This window comes from Moschus berezovskii, chromosome 8 (assembly GCF_049115385.1).
Source record: "Moschus berezovskii isolate FMDL1 chromosome 8, NW_MosBer_1.0, whole genome shotgun sequence".
Classification (NCBI taxonomy): domain Eukaryota; kingdom Metazoa; phylum Chordata; class Mammalia; order Artiodactyla; family Moschidae; genus Moschus; species Moschus berezovskii.
Window position 1 is genome coordinate 108,602,872 of NC_142467.1, and position 24,839 is coordinate 108,627,710.

Sequence of the window (24,839 nt, forward strand, 5' to 3'; positions counted from 1 at the left end):
ATAATTATACATGGGTGTAGTACTGCACATTTGTGAACACCCTCTGTCTTACTGAAAAAAGAAATGCTGGTCTAGACAATGTTTTCGGCAATGTCAATTTTAAAAACTTTTTATTATGGAAAAATTTAAATATATACAAAAGTAGAGAGAATTGTACAATGCTTCAAAAACCACCAACACTTCATAAATAAGCTTCACTCCTCCTCCATCAGACAGGCTAAAGCAAATCCCAAACATATCATCTCATCTGAAAATATTTCCAAACACATTTCTCAAAGGGCATTAAAAAAAGCAGTAAAAAGCAAAACATCTCACAGCCAATGAAATGAACACTACTTACTAGTAGCATCTTATATACAGGTAGCATTTGAATTTCCCTGCATGAAAGCCTTTGACTGTGTGGATCACAACAAACTGTGGGAAATCCTGAGAGAGATGGGAATACCAGACCACCTGACCTGCCTCCTGAGAAACCTGTGTGCAGGTCAGGAAGCAACAGTTAGAACTGGACATGGAACAACAGATTGGTTCCAAACAGAGAAAGGAGTACGTCAAGGCTGTATACTGTTATCCTGCTTATTTAACTTATATGCAGAAGACATCATAAGGAACGCTGGGCTGGAGAAAGCACAAGCTGGAATCAAGTTGTTGGGAGAAATATCAATAACCTCAGATATGCAGATGACACCACCCTTATGGCAGAAAGTGAAGAGGAACTAAAGAGCCTCTTCATGAAGGTTATAGAGGAGAGTGAAAAAGTTGGTTTAAAACTTAGCATCAAAAAACTTGAGATCATGGCATCTGGTCCCATCACTTCATGGCAAATAGATGGGGAAACAATAGAAATAGTGACAGACTTTATTTTCTGGCTCCAAAATCCCTCTGGACAGCTCTAGACAGTTGTACTTTCATTCAATTTAATCCACCTAAAGCTTAACTCAGAAAGGGGGACTCCTCATGGATCAGAGGCTGTCAAGGCGAAGGGAAGGGTAACAATCCCTCCTCCTCTTCCTCTGATCTTTCATGCCAGACTCAGCCCACACCTGACAGTGGGACTGACGCCTCTCCTAACTCCCTCCTGGTCCCCTACTGCCTGAGGTCTCTGTTTATTTTGTGGTCATCTTCAGCTGTTCCCACAAAATTAGTATATTTCTCCCAAATGACAGTTACAAAGAGAGACAAGTGTGGTTCCCACCTCAAAAGATCTCACCTTGGATGGGGAAGACAGCACTCTCCTAAAGGGGCGGGCACCTTAGGAATCGAGACAGCCTGTCTCATAGCCCGTCTCATAGCCCGTCTCATTTACTTACTCACTTCAGTCGTTCAGTCGTGTCCGACTCTCCGCGACCCCATGAACCGCAACACGCCAGGCCTCCCTGTCCATCACCAACTCCCAGAGTCCACCCAAACCCATGTCCATCCAGTTGGTGATGCCATTCAACCATCTCATCCTTTGTCGTCCCCTTCTCCTCCTGCCCCCAATCTTTCCCAGCATCAGGGTCTTTTCAAATGAGTCAGCTCTTTGCAACAGGTGGCCAAAGTTTCAGCTTCAGCTGAGTTTCAGCTTCAGCATCAGTCCTTCCGATGAATATTCAGGACTAGTTTCCTTTAAGATGGACTGGTTGTTGGATCTTCTTGCAGTCCAAGGGACTCTCAAGAGTCTTCTCCAATACCACAGTTCAAAAGCACCCATTCTTTGGCACTCAGCTTTCTTTATAGTCCAACTCTCACATCTATATATGACTACTGGAAAAACCATAGCCTTGACTAGACGGACCTTTGTTGACAAAGTAATGTCTCTGGTTTCTAATATGCTGTCTAGGTTGGTCATAACTTTCTTTCCAAGCAGTAAGAGTCTTTTAATTTCATGGCTGCAATCAGCATCTGCAGTGATTTTGGAGCGCAGAAAAATAAAGTCAGCCACTGTTTCCCCATCTATTTACCATGAAGTGTCTGCTGGGCCCCAATTCCACATCTTAATGGGTCCACTGACTCATTGGGAGCTGACAACAACCTAAGACAAGTCCTACCACATCTACGCCAGGTGGCTCCAGACTGGTTGCAGGCTGATCCTTGCAGAATATAAGCCTGAGTCTGTGGCCAGGCTACTTCAGCTCCTCAGAGGCTGTGACCAGCTCTCAGGCACAGATCAGGTCCAGTGATAGGGCTCCCAGCTCAGCAGGATCTGGTCCCTTCCCCTTTCTCCCTGCTCCCACCTTTACACACCAGCTCCCTTTCTCTGGACTCACACACACCCTTCTGAATGCTTCTCACATCCAAGGATCCTCTCTTGGGAAGCATTGCCCACACTGCCCCTCCTGATCCACATTCTCACAGAGAATGTGATTCTCACAGAGTTCCTGTGGCTCTTCCCCCAAGATCCCCACCAGAATCTGTCATTCCACACTCCTGTGTGCACTAAGTCTTCCTCTCAACTGAGCTCTGCCAGGGCAGGACCTGTGTCCTTCTGTCCAAGGTTGCACCGCTGTTTATCACGGGATAAGAAAGCAGTGGATGAGGGTTTGAACTTGGTTCTCCCAGAGCCCCAGCCTCCCCAGTTCAATAGCTGTCAGTCCCCAATTCTCATGACAGCCACCTCTGCCATTTCTCTCCTCTGGTGACTACTTCTCTGGTTCAGTCACAGAATCTTCCTTCTTAACCCACCTCATGAACATTGAGGTTTCCTGGAACACTGACCTCTCCTCCATTCCCTCACCTACTCAGCTCGAGGCTTTAAATGCTTCTTTCCCAGTGATGGCTCCCTTACCCCCCTGCTGAGTTCCAACTCCCTAATGCTTCTACAACTGTCCACTGCTGACCTCCACCCATATTTCATTCACATCTCAAATGAAATCCATCCCACACTGAACTCATCATGTGCCCTTAACAAAGGGGGCCCTCCTCTTTCCTCCCGAACCCACTGCACACGCCTTCTTCCAGGTAATGTCTTGCCTACATTATGTAATAACGTCTAGAAGGTTCCCACCTCTATTTTTTTCTCACTTCAAATCTAAGCCCAACACTGTTTCCAAAGTGACTATTCTTTTTAAATTCAAATTACATAATTAAGGACTTCATGAACATATTTTGTGAAAATTCTAATAAAATTAAATGTAAATAAAGTCCCCTTTCATCATGCCCATTCTTGATCCCAATCCACATGTAACTAGTGTCCCCTGACCCTTTTTTAAGCACTTAAGTACATATTATGCATATAGACAAACATGCATAACATCAGGGGCTTCTCCGGTGGCTCAGCTGGTATAAACAATCCTCCTGCAATGTGGGAGACCTGGGTTTGATCCCTGGGTTGGGAAGATCCCTTGGAGAAGGGAACAGCTACTTACTGCCATATTTTGGCCTGGAGAATTCCATGGACTGTATATCCATGGGGTCACAAAGAGTTGGATATGACTGAGCTACTTTCACATGCATGCGTGTAGACAAACACCATGTAATTTTCTTTACACGTAAATGGTGACATGCTATGATCATGTTCTGTAACTTGCTTTTGCTTCTCACATGCCTTGGAGCTCAGCCCACACCAGTGCTCCTTCTTTGTAACTGTGATGCTGTGTGCGAACACAGGGACCCACCTCAGGACGCTTAAAGTGTCTCAGACTCAGACCAGTCTTTCCAAAATATCAAGGACCATATAATTTTTCAGCTTAAGATTCTTGAATTGGGGCTTCTCTGGTGGCTCAGTGGTAAAGAATCAGCCTGCCAATGCAGGAGACACTGGTTCAATCCCTGATCCAGGACAATCCCACAGGCCACGGAGCAACTTGGCCCATGAGCGTCAACTGCTGAGCCTGTGCTCCAGAGCCCGGGAGCCACAGCAAGAGAAGCCACTGCAGTGAGAAGCCCGAGCACCGCAACTAGACAGCAACCCACACAGCAACAAAGACCCAGCCAGCCGAAAAACAATAAACAAATAAATAAAACTATCAAAAAATTCTCAAATTATTTCCAGTCAACCACAGACAGTTCTCATCTTTAAGAACTGTACCAAAGCACCCGTAGTGTGGCCCCCACCGGGCTTTCCAATCTATTTCCTTTCTCATCTCTTTCTTTTCCTATAACGCTGGCCTTCAGTCAGAATGAATCAGCTACAATTCCTTAAATACACTAAGTCTGCTGAATGAATACATGAAAATGTAGCCCTTCTCTGAAACAGCAAAGAATAAGAAAAAAGATCCTGAGAGATTCACCTGTGAAGTAACTGTAAGAGAAAAAGAGGACGCTTGTGACTGGGGGCCTGAGCATTCCTTCTTCATCATTTCCTGAGGACTGAGAACCTGGAGAAAGTTCACTGACCAACATCTCCAAGTCACACACCCATTCATTTACGAGACTGCTGCTTGCAGAGATTCCCCACCTACTCACCTAGAGAGGAACCTCCAGGGCTTTCTTTCTCTACCTTCCAGGGATCTTCTCCTTGCTGTAACAGGGAGATCACTTCAGGTTTGGAAAATGGAAGTCCTGCTCACAGCAAAAAAAAAAAAAGGACAAAAATATAAAAACAACAATAAACTCAGTCTTGACACAAAGAGGTAACTGGTTCTGAGTGGAAACTGAAAGGATGATACAAAGAGCTTCTGTGGGGTGCTCAAGCTATGCCCCTATGATGTAAGGGAGTGGGTTAGGGAAAAAGCAAGGGACTTGTAGAACCTAACAATGGAATAATTAGTTACATGTTAGGGAAACACAATGAACACGCAGCCCTGAAATAGGGTACCATTAGCTTTCTGTAGGAAAAGAAATATGTGAGATGTCCAGACTAATACCTATACACAGGTATCTATGGAAAGGATTACGTAACAGGTAGCTTGTTTAAAATGAGAAAACACTATCTGGCTCCCTTTAAAATATGGATTATATGGTGTTCATCTGGCTGGAAAAGAAATGGGGAAAGGCAAGTGGCGGGTCAATGAAGGGGGCTGAAGGATGCTCCCTGCTTAGAAGTGAGCAAACGCATCAGAGTGGGAATAGCCTGAACTATGAGGGAATTTCTAATGTGCAACTCTGCAGACCGTCCCATCCACAAGGCACGAGGCATCCATGCTTATGAGGAGGAAAAAGTTTTCAGATTTATTTTTGGAGATTCGATTTGTACAGTGCTAATGCAAAATTCAGCTGAAATTTTGATGGTCCATGGCTTTTATCCAGGGATTTGGGGGCTGAGTTATCCCAATTTCCGATCAGAGGAAGCTTCCTTACCCAATGAGACAAGGTTACTATAGTTCTCCAGCATCACATCTTGGTACAAGTTTCTCTGAGAAGGAGCCAGCTTTCTCCACTCATCCCGTGTGAAGAGCACAGCCACATCTTCGAACGTCACCGACACCTGTAGAGACAAGCCATCCCAGTTCAGCCAGGACCACCCGTCACACAGAGTAAGGGCAGCAGCAATGGGAAGTAGTCAGGTTACCATGAAACGCTTTTATATTATTCTAAGTTCTGAAAGGTTCAAGTCACTTGTTTAATGAACACTTGACTTGTGACAAATATGTACTAAGCGGAGAAGGCAATGGCAAGCCACTCCAGTACTATTGCCTGGAAAATCCCATGGATGGAGGAGCCTGGTAGGCTGCAGTCCGTGGGGTCGCTAGGGGTCGGACATGACTGAGCGACTTCACTTTCGCTTTTCACTTTCCACTTTCACACATTGGAGAAGGAAATGGCAGCCCACTCCAGTGTTCTTGCCTGGAGAGTCCCAGGGACGGGGGAGCCTGGTGGGCTTCCGTCTGTGGGGTCGCACAGAGTCGGACACGACTGAAGTGACTTAGCAGCAGCAGCATGAAGTCTGAAGTTAACCACAGAGATGTGTGGAGGTATTAAGGCCATTAGTAGGAATGTTCATTAGAATAATCTTTCTTAAGGCAATTCAATAAAACATATTAAGAGTGTTAAAATGTTTGTACTCTTTAACTCTCCAAATTACTGTATTTGTTTGATAATGAACCATGCAAAAAAATGCACACACAAGGACATTTATTACAGTGTTAGTAAGAGCAAAGAAATGGAAACAACCTAAATAATCATTGACAGAGGCTGGGTTAAATAATTTAAAGCATTATCCAAGTGCTCTCTGAAGCCTGAGGACAATAGTGGCAATTAAAATAGCTATCATTTATTGAATGCTTTCTTCAGGCCAAGTACTATTCTTAGAGCTTTATATTAATCTTTAGTGTAAATCTTTTATTTTATCTTCATGACAACCCTGAGAAGAAGGTACTATTATTATCCTCATTTTACACAGGAGAACTCACAGAGAGGGGAAGACATCTGTCTAAAGTCATAAAGCTGGTCAGTGGTAGTGCTGGGATTCCAATTTCAGGTGCATGTCTAAGGCTCCATTCTTAACCACTCTGTAAAAGGCCTCTCAAAATCTACCAAATAATTAGTAAATAATTGAAATACTGCACACAATGTACTTAAAACTGTACCAAGCTTATATTAAAGGTTCAGATGTTACCTATTATCACATCAACATAAAGTACAAGGCAATCATTAAAACTGATGGTATAAGACAACAATGTTGACTTAAAAAGACATTCATGATAATGTTAATTACAAAAAGCAGGTTATGTATCAGTATGTATAGTTTGTTCCCATTTTTGAAAAAAATTAAATATGTACATAGAAAATGATGCTGAGAGAGACATAACAAATGGCTCATAGCAAGTATCTCCAGATGGTGGGGTTCTTTTTGCATATATGGAAAAAATACATACACAAATACACACACATACACACATTTATGCACATATGTACATATACAAGGATATATACATATACACATATATATGTGCATATTTTATTCTCTGCAAAGTCTTTTGCCACAATTATGCAATATTTTTATGGTAAGATGAGGCATTAAATTAATATTGGTGAGGAATACAAGAAGTGATCTTTGCTGTCAAAAAATTTACAATCTAACTAACAGACAAGAAAAGTGCATGAATTTGAACAACAAAAGAAAATGGGCAGCTGAATATGACCACACATCATTTCCATTAATCCTTATTAGAGACAAGGAACACAAAATCCAGGGCAATTAGGATTCCAAGTCACATACTTTATTAATGGCAGAAACAGGATGATAACTAGTCTCCTTTTAACATAGCACTTGGTATATTTTCTCTCTGACCCTAAAACATCCCGTCACTGAGTTTTACATACAAGTCCACGCAGCAGGTGAGGTTATGGAGAAATGTCATATAGGGATGGAGAAGATTCTGGGCAACAGAGCAGTTTGACTTCGTTGGAATGGGATGTGAAAGCCAAACAGCTCTAATATACACAGGCAGGTCCTAGCCATTGCCTCAGAAGATCAATCACCACAGTTCGTGGCTTTAAATGACATACAACATCACATAGCACAGAGCTCTGGTAACACAGGGTCTGGGCCTACTCTGCATTCTGAGAAATGCACCAGAGGAATGGCTGGACAATAACCAGCATGAAGTGAGAGGCCAGACATACCTGGGTTTGATTTCAGGTCACTTGACTTCTTTGAGCCTCAGTTCCCTCATATGTAAAATGGGGTAATAACTGCTGTGCTGTTATGAGAGTGAGAACAAAGGTAAAGTCCTCGCGACATTCCCTAGCAACATTAACTATCAATATTATTGTTCGAGGAAAATGAGTGCAAATTGGCAATATTTTCTGGGTCCAAAAAACACTGTACAGTCATTTCTACCTACCAACAGTAACAGTATCATGGACTAGAATGATATTGTTCAGCTACCACGGCCACCATCTACCGGACATCTCTGATGTGCCCAGCCCTGATTAAAACACTTTTCATGCTGTAATTTCATGTGATCCTCTCATCTACCCTATGAGGTAGGCACGGTTGTTACTCCCATTCTACAGCTGAGGAAACTGAGGCACAGAGACATGCAGATGTCTAAGGCCTACAAACGGCGACAGAGGATATGGGTTCAAACCTGGTGGTCTGGCTTGAGAGCCCCACTTCTAACTGCACACCCTGTACACCGTGACTCCCCACTACTGATATCCCACAAGTCCTTCCTGCCACTTCCTGAGGAGTCTTCTCTCTGCTCTTGAAGTCAGGAGACCTCTCCATTTATGTTCCCTCTGACATGGTTAACCTGGATGGGGGCCCCACCTTCATTTCCACAGAACAAAGATAAGATCAGCTTTCAAGAGAGTGACAGAAGCAAGATACATGATCCGGAAAGTTAAAAGGGAGGAAAAAAACTAAAAACTGTGGACTGGGAAAAACCTGGGAAAGATAGCATGAGGATTCTCAGGGGTGGAAAGAAAAACAAAAGCATTCTGGCCAAGAGTAGGGAGAAGGACAGGAATGAGCAAAGGGGCCAGGCCAGAAGGGAACTCTGCCAAGTGTGCATGTTTGCTTGTTCTGACCTCAAGTGATATAAGACGTGTGGCATCTTACCTGTCTAATTAGTAATCACATGGTGAGCTGAGATTAATGAATAAAAGAGTGTCTACCAGGAAAACAAAAGAGAAACACTAGATAAGGATTGCAAGGTTGGAAGTGAACATTCCCTATGGAATCCACCATCCACCTCCATGGGCCAGTTCTTCAAAGAGAAAAGGGTATGGGCTCCAAATCCTGGTGAAGATTGTATTAGGGGGAGAACTCCAGTTTGAAGATTAAAAAAACAAATCTATTTGTCTATAAGACTTGAAAGGGCATTGAACTCACCTGAGACCTTGCTTCCCTCTGTTCGGCAGCCATATCCTCTTTCTGAGCAGTTTCCCTTGAGGATGGGTGAAGTCTCCAGAAGTCAGATCTGAGAGAAGAAAAAGGGAGCCAGGAGGAAGCCCCTTCTCTTTCCACCCCTCAGAATCAGCAGCTCTGAAACCTTTACATTCCCTGAGAATGATACCACGTGCCCTCAGAGAAGGAAGTCAGGACCTAGGAATAGGCAGCACCAGGGAGAAGGGTTGGGTCATCCTGTTCCAGGCCCAGTTCTCTCCCTGAGTCAGAGGAAAAGGTCCTAGGACTCTATCAGCAGTAGGAGCAGCTCCTTGAACCTCACCAAGTGTCAGGCGCTACCTGCATCATTGAGCACAGTTGGCACTGTCAACCCCCATTTTATAGATCAGGAAACTGAGGGCAGAGTGGGAGCAACTTACCCCAGTTCACACAGCCAAGGGAGGGTGGTACCAGGATTCCAACCACAGCTGGCTACGGAGGACATGCTTTAACCTCCCTGCATGCACGTGACAACTTTTCTCCACTCAAGTCTTCCCACCCAACTCCTCCCCCTCCTGTCAAGGAAACAATTTCCAGATTTTTCTAGAAAACCGGCTTCCGGAAGGGAACACATCAGCTCTCGTAAAGCGGGGAACAGGCTTGAGGGAGGAGACACAGACAACCGAAGACCGGGATTCCAGTCCTGATTCTGCCACTCGGGAAAACCAGTGACTCACTTCTCACGCAAAACAAGCCTTTCACTAAGGAGGGCAGTGGCGATGTTAGGGGGAGTAAATAATCTTCACATTCACTGACGGCCCGGAGCAAATTAAAACGCCAGCAGGAGCCGGGCAGGTAGCTCGCTGGGTACAGGTCGGGAGAAAGCAGCAGGGTGGCAGAACCCAGCGACTGGGGAGGAAGTGCCCGACTTGCGGCGCTCAGGGCACATCTGTGGGAGGCGGTGGTGCCAAGAAGACAGGGCCGGTGGTGCCCCGCCCACGGCCCGCCGGCACCCACGAAGAACCCGCTCTCGCCTCTTGGGCCTCTGCCCCGCGCCCCGACGCAGCATCCTCCCGAGGCCCGGTCCTCCCTCCTGCATCCCGCCGACCCTCCGCCGCTCACCTCGCCCAGGCCTCCGGGGGTTCCGCGGGCAGCAAGTGGTATGCTCCGGAACTGCCACGGCCAGACAGCTGCTTCAGGTAGGGACTTGTCCGAGGTGCTGCCTGGGTCGACCTCACGCCGGGAGGCCTTTCACGCCAGCGGCAAAACCCACGCAGGTCCGGGACCCTCAGGGGCTATCGCTATCCCCACTGGGAAATGTAGTCCACACCAGAACCCAAGGATTCTGGGAAGTGTAGTTCTTCGTAACTGTCTGCCAGGAGAGGCCGAGCTGAGTCTGTTCCGTGTCCAGAAGCATTCTGAGCTAATGCTGGTGCTTCCTGCGCCGCTGAGTCGTGGGTTCCTGGTTCTTCCGGGAGAAAACAGTTTTGCCAGGATAGTATCCTGTAGCTCTGCATCTTTGTAGATGATAGTAAGGCAAGTAGACAACTGACAAGAGCAAACCTATTTTCTCTTCAGTCTTTCAATAAGTGTATTGAGCACCTGTTGGAGATAAGCCCTACCTAGGTGAGCAAAACAGAGATCATTGCTCTAAAGAACTTTTTTCTGAGTTGGGGGTCAGGGAAGGAGGTGTTGCAGGAAGGGAAACCCCTTCCAGGGCGCAAAAGAGGGCTCTTGTCTAACACTCGGAAGTGATATGTCCAAGGAGCCACACATGCTGACAAAGCAAGAGACTTTATTGGAAAAAGTACCCTTACCCCACCCCCCAGCCCCCCAGAGAGCAGTAGGGTAAGGGAACCCAGGAGAACTGCTCTGCCACATGGCTCAAAGTCTCAACCATTATGGTAATGGGGGATAACTTTCCAGGTTGTCTTTGACCAACTATTCTGACTCAGAGTCCTTCCTGCTGGCACACACGTTGCTCAGCCAAGATGGATACCAGGGAGAAGGATTCTGGAAGATGACTGGACATGTGGTGTTTCCTTTTGACCTTAACTGAACTCTTTTGGTTGGTGGTGGCTTATTAGTTGCTGTTCTTTACTAGGACCTCCTCCTGTCATGTAATAACTCATGCAAATGGTTAGTATGGTGCCTGGCCAAGGTGGGCGATTTCGTTCAGTATGCTTTCCCTAACAGAGAGATTGAGCAGACAAGAAATCGTGAACAAAATTATATAGCATTTTAGAAAATAAGCATTATGGGGAAAAGCAAAAGAAAAGAAAAGAAAAGTAGGAAGAATCTGCAACAGGTATGGAGGCAGGTTGCAGCAAGGAATAGGGTCACAAATACCACCCTTTGTTAATATAGCAGGAAACAATTTTGATAAGGTAGAATAAGTATCCTTCCCTAAGTTCTTTCTTTCTTTATTTTATTGAAGGATAATTGCTTTACAAAACGTTGTTGTTTTCTGGCAAACCTCAACATGAATCAGCCATAGGTATACATCTATCCGCTCCCTTTTGAACCTCCCTCCCCATCCCATCCCTTTAGGTTGATACAGATCTCCTATTTGAGTTTCCTGAGCCAAACAGCCAATTCTCCTTGGCTATCTATGTGAGAGTTGGACTGTAAAGAAAGCTGATCGCCGAAGAATTGATGCTTTTGAACTGTGGTGTTGGAGAAGACTCTTGAGAGTCCCTTATACTGCAAGGAGATCCAACCAGTCCATTCTAAAGGAGATCAATCCTGGATGTTCATTGGAAGGACTGATGCTAAAGCTGAAACTCCAATACTTTGGCCACCTCATGCGATGAGTTGACTCACTGGAAAAGACTCTGATGCTGGGAAAGGTTGGGGGCGGGAGGAGAAGGGGACGACGGAGAATGAGATGGCTGGATGGCATCACCGACTCTGTGGACATGAATTTGAGTGAACTCCGGGAGTTGGTGATTGACAGGGAGGCCTGGCGTGCTGTGATTCATGGGGTCGCGGAGAGTCGGACACGACTGAGCGACTGAACTGAACTGAATGTAAGTTTCCATGTTACTCTTTCCATACATCTCACCCTCTCCTCCCCTCTCACCATGTCCATAAGTCTATTCTCTGTGTTTGTTTCTCCATTGCTGCCCTGTAAGTAAATTCTTAAGAACCATTTTTCTAGATTCCACATATGTGCGTTAGAATATGGTATTTATCTTTCTCTTTCTGACTCACTTCACTGTGTATAACAGGTTCTAGGGTCACCAACCTCATCAGAACTGACTCAAATGCATTCCTTTTTATGGCTGAGTAATATTCCATTGTGTATATGTACCACTACTTCTTTATCCATTCATCTGTTGATGGGCATCTAGGTTGCTTCTATGTTTGAGCTATTGTAAATAGTGCTGCAATGAACAATGGGATACATGCGTCTTTTTCAACCCTGGTTTCCTCAGGGTATATGCCTAGGAGTGGGATTGCTGCGTCATATGGTGGTTTTATTCCTAGTTTTAAAAGGAATCTCCATACCATCTTCCATAGTGACTTCTGTAAGTTCCTGTTCAACTGTCTTGGCTATGCTCAACTCAGATGAATAATAGTCATCATGACAACTTATAAATAAAAATGCTGAGACTTTTATGGGATTCTTTGAATCCTTAAATTTACTTGGGAAAAAATATTATCTAACATTATTGATTTTAATAGTCCATTACCATGGTACAGCTTTCCTTTTATTTTGGTCTTATTTAGGTCTCCCTATATTTAGGTCTTTGGAGAAGGCAATGGCACCCCACTCCAGTGTTCTTGCCTGGACAATCCCAGGGAAGGGAGAGCCTGGTGGGATGCCATCTATGGGGTCGCACAGAGTCAGACACGACTGAAGCGACTTAGCAGCAGCAGCAGCATATTTAGGTCTCCATATTTTTTCTCCATGGCAGTATTGCCTATTTTTGTGAGTTTTATTTGAGGATGTTACATAATTTTTGACCCATTCATGAATGACAGCCTTGTGATGAAGGGGTTTTCATAACTCAAAGAAGCTATGAGCCATGCTGGGCAGGGCCACTCAAGCCTGATGGGTCATAGTGGAAAGTTCTGACAAAACATGGTCCACTGGAGGAGGACATGGCAACCCACTCTAGTACTCTTGCCAAGAGAACCCCATGAACAGCATGAAAAGGAAAAAAGATTTAATACCAGAAAATGGGCCCCACAGATCAGAAGGTGTCCAGTGTACTACTGGGAAAGAGCAGAGGGCAGTTACTATTAGCTCCAGAAAGAATGAAGCAGCAGGGCCAGAGAAGAAACAACACTCAGTTGTGGATGTGGTGAAAGTAAAGTCCAGTGCTGTAAAGAACAATATTGCATAGAAACCTGGATTGTTAGGTCCATGAATCAAGATAAATTGGGCATAGTCAAGCAGGAGATGGCAAGAGTGAACTTTGACATCTTAGGAATCACTGAACTAAAATGTACAGGAATTTAATTCAGATGACCATTATATCTACTACCATGGGCAAGAATCATTCACAGGAAATGGAGTAGCCCTCATAGTCAACAAAAGAGTCCACAATGCAGTACTTGGATGCAGTCTCAAAAATGAGAGAATGATCTCAGTTCCTTTCCAAGGCAAACCAATCAACATCAGAGTAATCCAAATCTATGTCCCAATCACTAATGTTAAAGTAGCTGAGGTTGAACAGTTCTATGAAGATCTACAAGACCTTCTAGAACTAACACCCAAAAAAGATGTCGTTTTCTTTATAGGGGATTGGAATGCAAAAGTAGGAAGTCAAGAGATACCTGGAGTAACAGGAAAATTTGCCCTTAGAGTACAAAATGATACAGGGCAAAGGCTAACAGAGTTTTGCCAAGAGAACATGCTGGTCATAGCAAACACTTTCTTCCAGCAACACAAGAGATGATGCTACACATGGACCTAATCAGATGGTCAACACCAAAATCAGAATAATTATCGTCTTTGCAGCCAAAAAGGAGCTCCTTATTTGAAAATTCAGACTTGAATGGAAGGAAGCAGGGAAAACCTCTAGGCCATTCAGATATGACCTAAATAAAATCCCTTATGATTATACAGTGGAGCTGATGAATAATTTCAAGGGATTAGATATGTTAGAGTGCCTGAAGAAATATGAACAGAGGTTTCTAACATTGTACAGGAGGCAGTGCCCAAAACCATCCCCAAGAAAAAGAAAGGCAAAGTGGTTGTTTGAGGAGTCTTTACAGATAGATGAGGAAAGAAGAGAAGCAAAAGGCAAGGGAGAAAGGTAAAGGTATACCCAACTGAATGCCAGAATTCCAGAGAATACCAAGGAGAGACAAGAAAGGCTTCTTAAGTGAACAACGCAAAGAAATAAAAGAAAACAATAAAATGGAAAAGACTAGAAATCTCAAGAAAATAGAAATAGTAAGGACCTAACAGAAGCAGAAAGATTAATAAGAGGTGGCAAGAATACACAAAAGAACTATACAAGAAAGGTCTTCATGACCTGGATAACCATGATGGTGTGTCACTCCCTTAGAGCCAGACATCCTAGAGTGTGAAGTCAAGTGGGCCTTAGGAAGCATCACTACAAACAGAACTAGTGGAGGTGATGGAATTCCAGCTGAGCTAAAAGATGATGCTGTGAAATTGCTGCTGTCAATATTTGTCGGCAAATTTGGAAAACTTGGGAGTAGTTACAGGACTGGAAAGTCAGTTTCTATTCCAAAGAAGAACCTCTTGGTGAAAGTGAAAGAGGAGAGAAAAAGAGCTGGCTTAAAATTCAACATTTAAAAAACTAAGATCATGGCATCTGTGCTGACCCAAGGATGAAAGAGCAGATAAAACCAAGGAGGTTCTTGAAATGCAGGAACAGAAAAACCAGACCCTTATCATCCTTCCCTCCCCCATGTTGTAAATAACAGATTTCAGGTCCTCCTGAGCCTTATAACCCATCTCCCCTCTTACCCCACAGGGAGAAGGTATTTCCTTACTCTTGCCTCCACCCAGTATACATGCCTCATCCAATTAGCAAATAACCCGCAAGACCCCATCCCACTCCTTGTACCCTGAATAAAAAGTGAACTGAGGACCCCTCTTCAAGGTCGGTTCTCCCTTGAGCTCGCCCACTGTTGTAACAGCGCATCCCACTCTAATAAACTTTATTTCTTTCTCATTCTGTCTCATGTCTGGAAATTCCTTTCCAACCCGCGCTTGGACCACATTTTTGGTGGCCCGTATGGGGACCTTCGGGCCTCTCCCCCCACCTCCTTGCTTCTCCTTCCTCATAGGGCCCCTCTGCAAGCAGGCAAGTGCTGTGGGAGCAACTGAGGAACTCTGGCCAGGGCTACCCTCTGGTGTGCTCCAAAGGCCCCACTGCTCACTGTGCCCCAGTAGCTGCCGCCCGAACGGGTGAGGGTCTCTCCTGTGTCTTCTTTCTGACCAAGGACTAGGCCAACCAATATTGTGTGGGCACGGGTCAGGCACTTAAAAGCCATTAGGGTTCCTGCCACACGAAGACTCCCGTGTGAGGATAACGGGGACACGGAACGGATCAGGCCACTAGGGCATCCGCCCACAGCAAGACAACTTCTCTGCACCTTGTCAGGCACATAGTGATTGAAGGAAAACAGAAACCGTTGTCCCCTGGCGCCTCCCCAGTAGGATTGTAAGGCAGATTCCTCAGCCTTCTTCCCTGTCACTTTCACTTCTTTCCCTTTCAGTCCAGATTGACTTACAGGAGCCTAGGTATTGCCTCTGAGCCATCCCAAGAGTGGCTTCCACATTTCAGGGAATCGCCAAACAGTGAGTCACCCGGTTGCTCCCAAGAATCTCTATCTGTCTCTGCCCAGGTCACATGGTACCTTAGCCACATGGTTCTCAGGGGTCACTTCTCACTGTTGGACACGACTTGGGATGGTTGGCCATTTTTGTGCCATTAGTCACACGGAGAGATCACTGGAACAAAAGGGACGCCTTTCTGTCAGCCAGTGTCTCTCAGTACCCACATTCTACAGCAGATAGGCTAAGACTGAATTCTGGTACGTCTCGGGAGCCTCTCTCAGACTCACCCCTTGGCTACATTCTCAGAAACTGGAAAAATTTGACCCTGAAAAAGGAACTGGGGCACCCCCAAAAATGGCCTCTAAATGGCACACTATCTTTTGCCAAAAGCAGGGAAAGGACTCAGAATTTCCTTACATTCAGCCCTTCATGGTCCTCAGAATCCGGATTTGAGGGACTCGTGTCGCATGCGCATGTGTCTTTCTGTTGCCTTCCCATCACCTGTCCCCCTCTGTCTCTCTCCATCAGATTTCCTAGACGACCCCTACTTGACCTTGCATATCAACATGATCTCTAAGAAAGGATTCTGAGGTTCCCTTTGGTCCAGGTCTTTCTCCTATATTCAAAAGCCTGAAGGATCAAAAACTCTCCTCTATGTATGCTTATCTCTCAGGTGGGGAGGGAACCAAGTTTCCCCCACTCCTGAACATCCTAAAAGAATTCCCTTCTAGCTACTGCTCAGAGTGGGGAAGGACCAAGCCTCCCCCTTCAAATTCCCATAATCCTTCAGATTCTTCTGATGGAACAAAGACCTCAGTTCCCACCAGAGGGACAATCCAAGATTTTTATCAGCTGATCTGCCCCTGATATCAGAGTCAATTTGAGCACTATTTGGCCTATAATTTAGGTATAAAACTATGACTATAGAAAGGAAAGATGACTTTTTGACACAGGATGGGCATGATATTCTTTAGACTCTGGAGAAAACTGGTTAAAGTGAAATTTTTTTTCTTCGAAACTGCAAAACCAGTCTTTTTGCATATGCAGTTAAAAACAACTAGCTTGTTAAAAAAAAAACAACCAAAAAACAAGGGGTCAAAAAGACATTTTAAATCTCAAGTGGAAAACTATGAAATCTCTGTCTGTCTGTCTGTGTCTGGATTTATGTATGTCTCAGTGTGTGTCTTTTGTTTTTATTTTTGTTTCTAATAATATTGCTGAAGTTGTAAATGAATTCTAACGGGGGCGGGAGGAGAAGGGGACGACAGAGAATGAGATGGCTGGATGGCATCACCGACTCTGTGGACATGAGTTTGAGTGAACTCCGGGAGTTGGTGATGGACAGGGAGGCCTGGCATGCTGTGATTCATGGGGTCACAGAGAGTTGGACACGACTGAGCGACTGAACTGAACTGAACTGAAAGAAAAGTAAGCGCTTACAAATCAGACAATCCTAAATACAAGAGAAATTAACCTAAACGAATTTCAGATTTACATGAACTGGGGAATTTTCAGTATTAAATATCTAGTATTAATGTTTGTTTGCTAATCTAATATAGACATGTCTAAGAGTCATTACCTAGATAGCATCTTAAAAAGCAGAGACATTACTTTGCCAACAAAGGTCTGTCTAGTAAAGGCTATGGTTTTTCCAGTGGTCATGTATGGATGTGAGAGTTGGACTGCGAAAAAAGCTGAAGAATTGATGCTTTTGAACTGTGGTGTTGGAGAAGACTCTTGAGAGTCCCTTGGACTGCAAGGAGATCCAACCAGTCCATCCTAAAGGAGATCAATCCTGGGTGTTCATTGGAAGGACTGATGCTAAAGCTGAAACTCCAATACTTTGGCCACCTCATGCGAAGAACTGACTCACTGGAAAAGACTCTGATGCTGGGAGGGATTGGGGGCAGGAGAAGAAGGGGACGACAGAGAATGAGATGGCTGGATGGCATCACCGATTTGATGGAGGTGAGTTTGAGTGAACTCCGGGAGTTGGTGATGGACAGGGAGGCCTGGAGTTCTGCGATTCATGGGGTCACGAAGAGTCGGACACGACTGAGCAACTGAACTGAACTGAACTGAAGAGTCATTACGGAGAAGGCAATGGCAACCCACTCCAGTACTCTTGCCTGGCAAATCCCATTGACGGAGGAGCCTGGTAGGCTGCAGTCCATGGGGTCACTTTTCACTTTCATGCACTGGAGAAGGAAATGGCAACCCATTCCAGTGTTCTTGCCTGGAGAATTCCAGGGATGGGGGATCCTGGTGGGCTGCCGCCTGTGAGGTCGCACAGAGTTTGACACAACTGAAGCGACTTTCAGCAGCAGCAGCAAGAGTCATTAAGCATAGTATTTTCATTCCTGGCGTGCTGTGATTCATGGGGTCGCAAAGAGTCGGTCATGACTGAGCGACTGAACTGAACTGAACTGAGGTTTGTTATAAGTTAAATATAGTTATATCTGTTACAAGTTTGTCAGCAAGGAAAATAATGAGTGAAGAAACTTTTAAAAAAGAAAAATATAAACAAGACAAGAGCTTTTAGTTAAATTATTAAGAATAATTATACTTTAGGTATGTCTGTCTAAAATAGTCTCTTCAGATTGGGGTAACTTGAATTTCTAGGGTTATGCTAAACTAAGTGATGGAAGTTTATTGAATAGCTAGGTCATTTCCAAATAAAATTAGATTCTGAAACATTCATTACTGAACACTAACTTCCTCTTACAGAGAAAATAGTGATTTTCGACTATTATTGAATAATGTTTGATGCCATCCTGAGATGTTTTCTAGAATTGTTTTTAGAATTTATCACTGGTATTTATGTTCACCAATCTATACAATGGTAATATAAAGGTCAGTTCTTGGTTTGCTTAAGGAAAGTAGGATGTGTGTTTTCAGTAAAGAAGATATGAGGAATGAAATTACATTTTATGAAGGGAAAAGGAAGTAGGTCTGACTTACAGATGGCAGTTTCAGGATGGGAGAACAGAGTAATGGGTACAGAGAGTGATAAGAAGGTTTGATGGAAAGTGGACCCCAAGGGAAGAGTTTTGTTTTCTTGAGATGTTGAACTGCCTTTGATAATGGATTTTAAGTTTGTTTACCTCTGAAATGATCTGTTCTATGTTTACCTTTGAAATCTTCTTTGTTACTTTGGCTAAGTGAATATATTTTTTTGCAATGATTTATATGATTTTATCTGACTGAGTGTTTTAAACCCTTTCAATATTTATTGACAAAACTTCTTAAATAATTTGACTTCTAGCTGATTTTGGGATGCTTCAGAGGACCTCTGGGACATCCCAAAGAGCTATTAAGCTACCTGGGTCCATTGGACACGTTAAATTACATGAGAAGTGCTGTTAAAGGGGTGGTAAGTCTTCTTGGATTATATTGTATGGTTGATGTTACTAATATAGATATCCTAGAAATTATGTGAAATTTATGAAAATCTGATATGTCCTGGTAAAACGTTGTCAGTTATAATTCTAGTTATCATGTTAAAGTGTTACAGGTCACAGCAATGACCATGTTACTTTGTCAATTACAATTTAATCAGATTTTAAACCTGCCTTCTATGGTTTCACTCTGATGCCTTTGCAAGAATACTGCTACTTCAAGATTTATGGAAAAGACTTTTCTAAGATTAAATGATAAACAAATTTTGTTTGTTATCTGGTAAACTGGTAACAGGCTGGAATTTAGTCTACTTTCTATGTTAAGAGAACAAAGTTTTCTTAGAATGCAACTTTTGATAACAGATTATGAATTTCTTTGCCTTTAAGTGGTTTATATTTGTTTTTAAAATCTTTCGTTACTTTGGTAAACTAAATAAACAATATTTAAAATTATGGTACATGTAGACAAAGCTTATTCTGCTTCTACAAAAAATAAGCCCTCACGGTTAGATTTTGCTATCCTGATGTCCTTAAAATATGGCAACAGTCTACTCCTGAATCGGGGAATTAAAAATGGGTGAACAGTAGCTGTAAATCAAAGAGTCAGGGCTACGGGAAATCCAAGACAGCTGCTTGGCTTTTCCCGGCTCCCTGACAAACCTGATTTTTATTTGATGGGTTAAATCCTTCCCGGGCTACAGGGTTAATGCCCTCATAATGAAAAATTATGTTTCACTGAATGTTAAGTTTTGTTAATTGTTAAACTAAGTTTCTAGTTTTGTTAATTAAGGTCTAGTGTTTACTAAGACTCACTTCTGAAATAGTTCCTTGTTGTTATGTTATACTGATAAAAGATTTAATAAAGCTATTAAGAAGGACACTCTAAGTTTGTTTCTAAAGCTTATCTCAGTAACCAATCTTCAGATAAAGATCAGATGCTCCATGACGTACAACCAGGAGATTAACACCAGGCTGCAGTCATTTAATATGCCAGCAAATTTGGAAAACTCAACAGTGGCCACAGGACTGGAAAAGGTCAGTTTTCATTCTAATCCCAGAGAAAGGCAATGCCAAAGAATGTTCATACTACCACACAATTGCACTCATCTCACATGCTAGCAAACTAATGCTCAAAATTCTCCAAGCCAGGCTTCAATAATATGTGAACTGTGAACTTCCAGATGTTCAAGCTGGATTTAGGAAAGGCAGAAGAACCAGACATCAAATTGCAAACATCCACTGGATCATCGAAAAAGCAAGAGAGTTCCAGAAAAAAAACATCTACTTCTGCTGGATCACAACAAACTGTGGAAAATTCTTCAAGAGATGGGAATACCAGATCACCTGACCTGCCTCTTGAGAAATCTGTATGCAGGTAAAGAAGCAACAGTGAGAACTGGACATGGAACTACAGATTGGTTCCAAATAGGAAAAGGAGTATATCAAAGCTGTAAATGTCACCCTGCTTATTTAACTTACATACAGAATACATCATGAGAAACCCTGGGCTGGATGAAGCACAAGCTGGAATCAAGATTGCCAGGAGAAATGTCAGTAACCTCAGATATGCAGATAACACCACTGTTACGGCAGAAAGTGAAGAAGAACTAAAGAGCCTCTTGATGAAAGTGAAAGAGGATCATTGTTACCATCTTTCTAAGTTCCATATGTATGCATTAGTATACTGTATTGGTGTTTTTCTTTCTGGCTTACTTCACTCTGTATAATGAGGCTCCAGTTTCATCCATCTCATTAGAACTGATTCAAATGCATTCTTTTTAATGGTGATTCATGTCAATGTATGGCAAAAGCCACTACAATATTGTAAAGCAATTCACCTCTAATTAAAATTAATTAATTAAAAAATTAAAAAACTAAAAAAAAGTGAAAGAGGAGAATGAAAAAGTTGACTTAAAGCTGAACATTCAGAAAACTAAGATCATGGCATCTGGTCCTATCACTTCATGGCAAATAGATGGGGAAACAGTGGCAGACTTTATTTTTGGGGGCTCCAAAATCACTGCAGATACTGGCTGCAGCCTTGAAATTAAAAGATGCTTACTCTTTGGAAGGAAAATTATGACCAACCTAGACAGCATAGTAAAAAGCAGAGACATTACTTTGCCAACAGAGGTCGGTCTAGTCAAGGCTATGGTTTTTCCAGTGGTCATGTATGGATGTGAGAGGTGGACTATAAGGAAAGCTGAGCGCTGAAGAATTGATGGTTTTGAAGTGTGATACTGGAGAAGACTTTTGAGAGTCCCTTGGACTGCAAGGAGATCCAACCAGTCCATTCTAAATGAGATCAGTCCTGATTGTTCATTGGAAGGACTGATGCTGAAGCTGAAACTCCTATACTTTGGCCAGCTGATGCAAAGAACTTACTCATTTGAAAAGACCCTGATACTGGGAAAGACTGAAGGTGGGATAAGGGGATGACAGAGGATGAGATGGTTAGATGGCATCACTGACTGAGTTTGGGTAAACTCCAGGAGTTGGTGATGGACAGGGAGGCCTGGTGTGCTGCAGTCCATGGGGTCGCAAAGAGTCAGACATGATGGAGTGACTGAACTGAACTGATAGTCATTTAACAAATGAAGTCAGATGACCTGGGGTATACTGGGTTATACCTAATGAAAGTTATTGACTTAATTCTTGCTTATGACCTTACTAGTAGCTGCTATATTATTTTCTGTGTTGCTTGTTTCAGAAGATTGTTTCTTACATTACTAAATGTGTGACTGAGCCTGTGATAAAGTGTTGATATGCTGTTCCATATAAGATCAATGATTGTAATAATGTAACTCTAGATGCAACGAGTTGACTCACTGGAAAAGACTCTGATGCTGGGAAAGGTTGGGGGTGGGAGGAGAAGGGGACGACGGAGAATGAGATGGCTGGATGGCATCACCGACTCTGTGGACAAGAGTTTGAGTGTACTCCGGGAGTTGGTGATGGACAGGGAGACCTGGCGTGCTGTAATTCATGGGGTCGCGGAGAGTCAGACACGACTGAGCGACTGAACTGAATTGAACTGAACTGAACTGAAGATACGGGAAGAAGCAACAGGAGGGAATATTTTCCTGGACCAATAGGCTAGTAAGACAGGTATGGCCCAAAGACTTTTGCTACTTTCAAGGCCTGGTCTAGTAACAGCACATTGAGTGGCCTGTCAATGAAATCTTCAGTAGACCTGGGAATGAGCCTTCCCAGCACTGTGGGACAGAATGGCCATGAAAAGCCCCCAAAGCATGGTCAAATATGTGGCTATGAAGGGACCCTGCTGACTGGAAGTTGTCACTGGCCAGCTGCCTCTACAAAGATTACATCACGACCACTGCAAGCTACTGACCTTCAACACCCCCTGAAAGGAGTTCAGGGTGGAGATCAGAAATAAGGCACTCTGTTCTCTGGGAAAAACTCAGAAGAACCGGCCTTCAGATAATCAGATGTTTTCAGGTAAAGATTCTATGAGCCCAACTTCTTGTATCTTCTTGTACCTAGAGAAACACGAATGTCACAAACCAATGTCTGATCTTGGTTCCCCTGGCTAACCCCTGAGCAGTTTTCCTGCTTCTATTAATCTTTGGGCCATGTACCTTTAACTTTCTTGTTAAATTTGTTTCTTCTAGAATACAACAAATCTCCAAGTGGTAGTATGACAAGAATATTCCTTGACCAACATCTAGACAATGCTGAAAGAAGCTGCCTTATCATTCCATGGATTGTCCCTCCATAAATGCACCTTGACAGAGAGCAGGCAAAGGGAACCCAGAGCCCCATGATGCCTCTATACAGCATGAAAAAGTCAGAGCGGTCATCATCCCTTTTCCTTTGAGACTGGGTTCTCAAATGTCTGAGAAGAGAAATAGGTAGATAGTTAGACATGAGCAGGGTATCAACAGGGGCCAAAGCATTGGCCCTAAAGATAAAGAGAGGGGGGAATGTGGTAACCCAAGGACAAAAGAGCAGATAAAACCAAAGAGAGTCTTGGAATGCAGGAACAGAAAAACCAGACTCTTACCATCCTTCCCTCCCCCATGTTGTAACTATTAACGGATTTCAGGTCCTCCTGAGCATTGTAAACGGTCTCCCCTCCTACTCCATAGGGAGAAGGTATTTGCCTTACTCTTCTTCCCTGGTCGCTCAGAGGTTAAAGTGTCTGCCTGCAATGGGGGAGACCCAGGTTCGATTCCTGGGTCAGGAAGATCCCCTGGAGAAGGAAATGGCAACCCACTCCAGTATTCTTGCCTGGAGAATCCCATGGAGGGAGGAGCCTGGTGAGCTACTGTCCACAGGGTCACAAAGAGTCAGACACGATTGAGCGACTTCATTTTCACTTTCACTTTCCTTTCACCCAGTATATGTGCCACATCCAACAGCAAATGACCTGCAAAATCCCCATCCCTCTCCTTGTACCCTGAGAATAAGAGTGAACTAAGGACCCCTGTTCAAGGTCGGTTCTCCCTTGAGCTATCCCGCTGTTATAACAGCATCTCCCACTCTAACAAACTTTATTTCCCTCTCATTCTGTCTTATGTCTGGAAATTCTTTTCCAATCCGTGCCCAAACCATGACAGCATCCAGTCCCACCACTTCATGGAAAATAGGATGGGAAAAAACGGGAACAGTGACAGACTTTATTTTCTTGGGCTCCAAAATCACTGCAGATGGTGACTACTATCATGAAATTAAAAGACACTTGCTTCTTGGAAGGCAAGAGATGACAAACCTAGACAGCATATTAAAAAAGCAGAGACGTCAATTTGCTGATAAAAGTCTGTATTGTCAAAGCTGTGATTTTTCTAGTAGTCATATATGGATGTGAGAGTTGGTCCATAAAGAAGGTTGAGGGCCAAAGAATTGATTCTTTTGAATTGTGGTACTGGAGAAAACTCTTGAGAGTCTGTTGGACTGCAAGGAGATTGAAAGGTTGTTGCTGAGCCATGAAAGATGCTGGGATTATTGGCCTCTGGAGGAGAGGAATTTGATCTGCGGCCAGTGACAAGGTTTAATCACTCAGAGTTTCTGTGTAATAAAGTTTTATTAAAGTATAAAAGAGATAGAGAAAGCTTCTGACATAGACATCAGAAGGGGGCAGAAAGAATGGCTCCCTGCTAGCCTTTAACAGTATGTTATATACCTATCAGCAGGCTGCTAATTAGAGAAAGGAAATATCTCAAAACTCAGAGTGGCACAGACCCCTCACCCACAACATACATTTTGAGATAGTGTTGGCACAAGGTTAGTTGTTCCGGGCCATAAAACGATTGACATGAATCTTGAAGAAAGGCGGGTTTCCAAGCAAATACATAGTTTCATTAACATAGATTAGGAGAACAATTGTATGAGTAAAACATTGGTTTGTTGAGCCCTTATAGGTTCTGAGTCTTAAGCGAACCTATTTGAAGAAAGGCAGAGTCTAGGGTAAATACATAGTTCATTAACATAGCTTAAGAAAAACATTTCCGTAAGAAAAATGCATTGGTCAGCTCAAGATCTGAGAAAAGTTAAGTTCAGGTGGAACCAGGTGTCATCATGGCAACACAGAATTTTAAGAGAAACTTCCTTTTAATTTTGTATAGAGAAGGGAAAATATCTGACACTTGCAGTTTGTTTCCTCCTGCTGCTTAAGAGAGAGATAACACTTGCAGCCTATTTCCTCAGTTTGGAGACCCTTAGCCTTCCTGCCTGTTACACTCTCAGAGATCAAACCAGTGAATCCTGAAGGAATCAACCCTGAATATTCACTGGAAGGACTGATACTCCAATAGTTTGGCCACCTGATGTGAGGAGTTGAATCACTGGAAAAGACATTTTTTGCTGGCAAAAGGAGAAGAGGGTGGCAGAGGGTAAGATAGATAGCATCACTGACTCAATGGACATGAGTTAGAATAAACTCTACTGCTGCTGCTGCTGCTAAGTCGCTTCAGTCGTGTCCGACTCTGTGCGACCCCAGAGACGGCAGCCCACCAGGCTC

General features: G+C 43.5%; 2 protein-coding genes across 4 annotated transcripts in view; one reads left to right on the forward strand and one right to left on the reverse strand.

Annotated features, from left to right (window-relative positions):
* ZNF93 (zinc finger protein 93) overlaps positions 1 to 10,019 on the reverse strand; it is a 25,093-nt gene extending 15,074 nt beyond the window's left edge. Inside the window, exons 1-4 of one of the 3 annotated variants that reach the window (XM_055431298.2) lie at positions 9,818 to 10,019; positions 8,702 to 8,789; positions 5,221 to 5,347; positions 4,387 to 4,482 (exon numbers count right to left, since the gene is read on the reverse strand). In XM_055431298.2, the coding sequence (XP_055287273.2) occupies positions 4,387 to 4,482; positions 5,221 to 5,347; positions 8,702 to 8,734 (256 nt within the window). In that variant the 5' untranslated portion in view covers positions 8,735 to 8,789; positions 9,818 to 10,019. Of the gene's footprint in view, positions 1 to 4,386; positions 4,483 to 5,220; positions 5,348 to 8,701; positions 9,717 to 9,817 lie in introns of those variants that run through there. The other 2 variants (XM_055431300.2, XM_088839230.1) reach the window with 2 other exon arrangements.
* On the forward strand, positions 9,503 to 20,063 carry LOC148777196 (uncharacterized; the record flags this gene model as incomplete). The annotated part of the gene is made up of 2 exons (XM_088839231.1): positions 9,503 to 9,894; positions 11,246 to 20,063. Coding segments are annotated over 2 exons (459 nt in total), but the record flags the coding sequence as incomplete, so codon positions are not given.
* Between the last annotated feature and the right edge of the window lie 4,776 nt (positions 20,064 to 24,839).